We start from the raw sequence: 4,134 nt of genomic DNA, 5'->3' as shown, positions 1-4,134 counted from the left end.
TGGTAAGCGGGGCTTAACCTTGGAAAACAAAGAGCGGTTTGAAACGCAGCGCTCACCCTCCCTTCCCTCGCAGCACACAGACGCACAGCCCGCTTTCGCTTCCCTCCCATTCGGAACCCCACCCGCAGCAGTAACCCTGCCGAGGGCATTCCCCACGCACACGCCCCGCGGCGCTCCCGCGCAGCGCCGGGCGGAGCGGCAGAGCGGAGCGCCGGGCTGCCCTGCCACCTGGCGGCACGGCACGGCACGGCACGGCACGGCACGGCACGGCACGGCACGGCACGGCACGNCCCTGCCACCTGGCGGCACGGCACGGCACGGCACGGCACGGCACGGCACGGCACGGCACGGCACGGCACGGCACGGCACGGCACGGCACGGCACGGAGCTTCGGGCGCCGCAGCGCGGCGCAGCGTGCTGTGCGGGCCGGGCGCCTTTAACGGAGGCTCCGTTAGCCCAGGGCGCTCCAGGGGCAGCGTGCTGCCGCTCGCAGGGCTGCTCTCTGCTAACGCTCACGCGTCGGCCCGGCGGAGACCCTGGCAATGTTGACGGGAGGTCAGAAGAGTGTGAGGTCAGAATTCACCTTCCAGCACGTGCCCTGAGAGCATTAGCTGTTTATTTATGTTCAGTAGACGCGGCACGACGCCGATATTCAGGTCTGCAAGAGGGTAACGCCAGATTTGTGAACCAGCAGCACGCGTGGGTAATTGCTCCTTAAACACCCGGGGCCAAGGGGAGTCTCCGGAGATACATCTCCCATGCAAAACCCATTGCCACAAATTATCTGAGTCCGTCAGAGCTTCCTTTCACGGAAGCGCTGTACAGTGAACCTCTGCTATTAAGTTTGCTCGAGATCAGAAACGCACGTACAAACGCGGCGCCATTTTCCACGCCCTCCTGAGCAGTGCCATGCGGTCACCGCGCCTCTCCTTTCCCCTTCGGCAGCCGCTGAGCGGCAGAGGGCCGCCACCGCCATTCCGGGAGCTCCGAGCACAAGACAGGAACGGAGAGAGGGCAGACGGAGCGTGCCGGTTACGCACGGAGTGAACGTGGCAAAAGAGATCACGGCGTAACAGGGCAACTCTTCGTTCGGGTGCACCGACACCAACCCACGCCGCCCACATCCCCGCGAGGCACGGCGCTTCCCTGAAGCCCCGCCGGAAGCAGCCGCGCCGGGCGGGGCGGGGTTGTGTGTCGGCCATGGCGGCGTGCGGCACGGTGGGGAGGCTCTCGGCGCTCTCGGTGTACCGCCGGGCGGCGGGGCCCGGGCGGCTGGAGCGGCGCCGCCGTGGGACGCCGCTGCCCGCGGGTGGTAAGCGGGCCAAAGCGCGATCGAGGCGCGGCGCGGCGGGAGGAGGCGGCCCGGAGCGGGCTGCGCCGCCGCGGGGCGCCGCTGTCCCCAACCGCGTGGAGCGGGCCGGGAGCCCCGAAGCCAAGCGGCAGGGAGACCTTAAAACGAGCTCGGGCGGCCCGCCCGCCGAGGCTCCGGCCGGAAGCCTCGGAACCAAGTCACCCGGAGGGCCTTTGACAACTCCGGGCGGCTCGCGGGACGAGGCTCCGGACGGAAGCCCCGAAGCAAAGCCACCCGGAGACCCCGCAGCCAGCCCAGGCGGCGGCGTGCTGGGGCTGCTGCGGCGGCTGGGGCGGCTGGAGGACAGCCGGCGGCGGGCGGCAGAGCTGTTCCGGTGGCTGGTGGCGCCGGTAGCACCGGAGGAGTTCGCGGGGCGGCACTGGGAGCGGGCACCGCTGCTGGTGCAGCGGGGCGACCCAAGCTACTACGCGGGGCTGTTCTCCACGGCTGACTTCGATGCCATTTTGCGCAGCGGCGATGTGCGCTTCGGGACCCACCTGGACGTGACCAGCTACGCTGAGGGGGTGCGGGAGACGCACAACCCCGTGGGCCGGGCACTGCCTGCTGTTGTGTGGGACTTCTACCAGAATGGGTGCTCCCTGCGGCTCCTCAGCCCCCAGGCCTTCTCCACCACCGTCTGGCACTTTCTCTCCATCCTGCAGGAGCACTTCGGGAGCATGGCCGGGGCCAACACCTACCTCACACCGCCAGGCACACAGGGCTTTGCCCCTCACTACGATGACATCGAGGCCTTCGTGCTGCAGCTGGAGGGCAAGAAGCACTGGCGCGTTTACAGCCCCCGGACGAGCTCTGAGGCACTGCCCCAGTTCTCCAGCGCAAACCTCACGCAGGCAGAGCTCGGTGAGCCCCTGCTGGAAGTGGTGCTGGAGGCTGGAGACCTGCTATACTTCCCCCGGGGCTATATTCACCAGGCCGACTGTCTGCCAGACGCACACTCGCTCCACATCACAGTGTCCTCCTACCAGAGGAACTCCTGGGGTGACTTCTTGGAGAAGCTCCTCCCAGCTGCCCTGCAGATGGCCCTGGAAGAGGACCTTGAGTACCGGCAGGGGCTTCCCGTGGACTGCCTGGGGTACATGGGCGTTGCCAACTCAGATGCAGTCGACGCTCGCCGAACGGCATTTGTGGAGAAGGTGCAGCACCTGATAAAGAAACTTGTTGACTACGCACCCATTGACGCTGCCATGGATCAGAGAGCTAAGTCATTTCTTCATGACTGTCTCCCCCCAGTGCTTACACAAAGGGAGAAACAGCTGAGCGTGTATGGCTTTCCGGCCCAGTGGCAAGATGGAGGGCCCCGCAACGTCGATGTACTAATAACAAAAGACACAGAAGTACGTCTTCTCCATCATGGCATTGTTAGACTGTGCAATGAAGAAGCAGGCGTGATGCTGTATTATACAACAGAAAACTCAAGAGTGTATCATAAGGAAGAACCCAAGTACCTTGAGATAGATCCTGAGTATACAGACAGTATTGAATTTCTCCTGTCCTCCTATCCAAACCATGTCAGTGTGGATACCCTCCCATGTGATACCTTGGAGGACAAGATTTCTCTAGCCACGCTCCTGTTTGAGAAGGGCATTCTGACTACTAAGAAGCCACTGGTGCAAGTGTAACTCTTATTTTTGAACAAAATAAAAATACATTTGTTTAAAAAATACTGTCTCTTGTTTTAAATTTACAGCCGCTAGGTGTGAATGAGCAAGCTGATCTCAGCATCTGACCGGGGGGCAGAAGGGCTTTGACCTGAGTAGGGAAATGACATGTTCTGATTAAAATAAGCATCTGCTCTAAGAGCAACTCTGCATGGCTTTGCCAGCCATGTTATTACACGCTAGGTAACTTCAGAAAGCAGTGAACTTTTTTTTACAGTCTGCAAATTGTCAGTATTTTTCAAGTATTGTAAAGCAAACTGCGTGATAGTGGGAAGTACTCTCATTACTTAGATGTATATTTGGTGATGGTCACTGTATTTGCAGTGGGAGGTGTTGGCTGGTTATGATCCCAGTAAGAAAGACTAAGACTTTGTGAGGTAATCATTTAAAAATGCTATTAGAGCTAACATTAAGAGCTTTGATAATCTTAGGTCCCTCTAGGTGCTGAGCGTCAGACAGGACTGACCCACAAGTACAATGCCATGCAGATAGCACATAGCAGAGATGCTTCTCTTTTGGTCATTCAACCTATTAGAGGATTTTCTTAAAGGAAACAGCTCTGTTTATCATGTTTATAATCAAGCAGAAATGATGCGTGCACGAAAACTTGCTGCACTGTTAATATCTAAAAAGATACTTGCTGTTGATAATAAACCGGGAGGAGCTGTTGACTCTCCTGAGGGCGGAGAGGCCTTGCAAAGAGATCTTGACAAATTAGAGGGCTGAGCAATCATCAGATACATTAAATTTAACAAGAGCAGGTGCTGAATTCTGCACCTCGGATTGGGCAACCCTGACTGCACATAGAGACTGGGGAGCGAGAAGCTGGAGAGCGGCCATGTGGAAAGGGATCTGGGTGTTCTGGCTGATGGCAAGTTGAGCATGAGTCAGCAGCGTGCCCTGGCAGCCAAAAGGGCCGGCTGTACCTTGGGGTACACCAAGCCCAGCACTGCAAGCCAGGCAAGGGGAGGGATTGTCTTGGTCTGCGCTGTTCTGGTGTGGCTTCGCCTTGACCTCTGTGTGCAGGTCTGGGCACCACAATACAGAACGTAAAACTGTTAAAGGATGTCAAAAGGAGGGCTATAGAGATGGTGAAGAGTCTAG

General features: G+C 58.8%; 1 protein-coding gene across 1 annotated transcript; it reads left to right on the top strand.

Moving 5' to 3' along the window:
* RIOX1 (ribosomal oxygenase 1) lies at positions 411-3,033 on the top strand. Its single transcript, XM_021403442.1, has one exon. The coding sequence runs from the start codon at positions 1,201-1,203 to the stop codon at positions 2,989-2,991; it is 1,791 nt and encodes a 596-aa protein (XP_021259117.1). The 5' UTR covers positions 411-1,200; the 3' UTR covers positions 2,992-3,033.

The sequence above is a fragment of the Numida meleagris genome, chromosome 6 (genome assembly GCF_002078875.1).
Source record: "Numida meleagris isolate 19003 breed g44 Domestic line chromosome 6, NumMel1.0, whole genome shotgun sequence".
Classification (NCBI taxonomy): domain Eukaryota; kingdom Metazoa; phylum Chordata; class Aves; order Galliformes; family Numididae; genus Numida; species Numida meleagris.
This window is presented reverse-complemented; position numbering and strand designations above follow the sequence as displayed.

Coding starts and splice junctions, on each gene's coding strand:
- RIOX1 (XM_021403442.1), top strand. CDS start 1,201: ATGGCGGCGTGCGGCACGGTGGGGAGGCTCTCGGCGCTCTCGGTGTAC.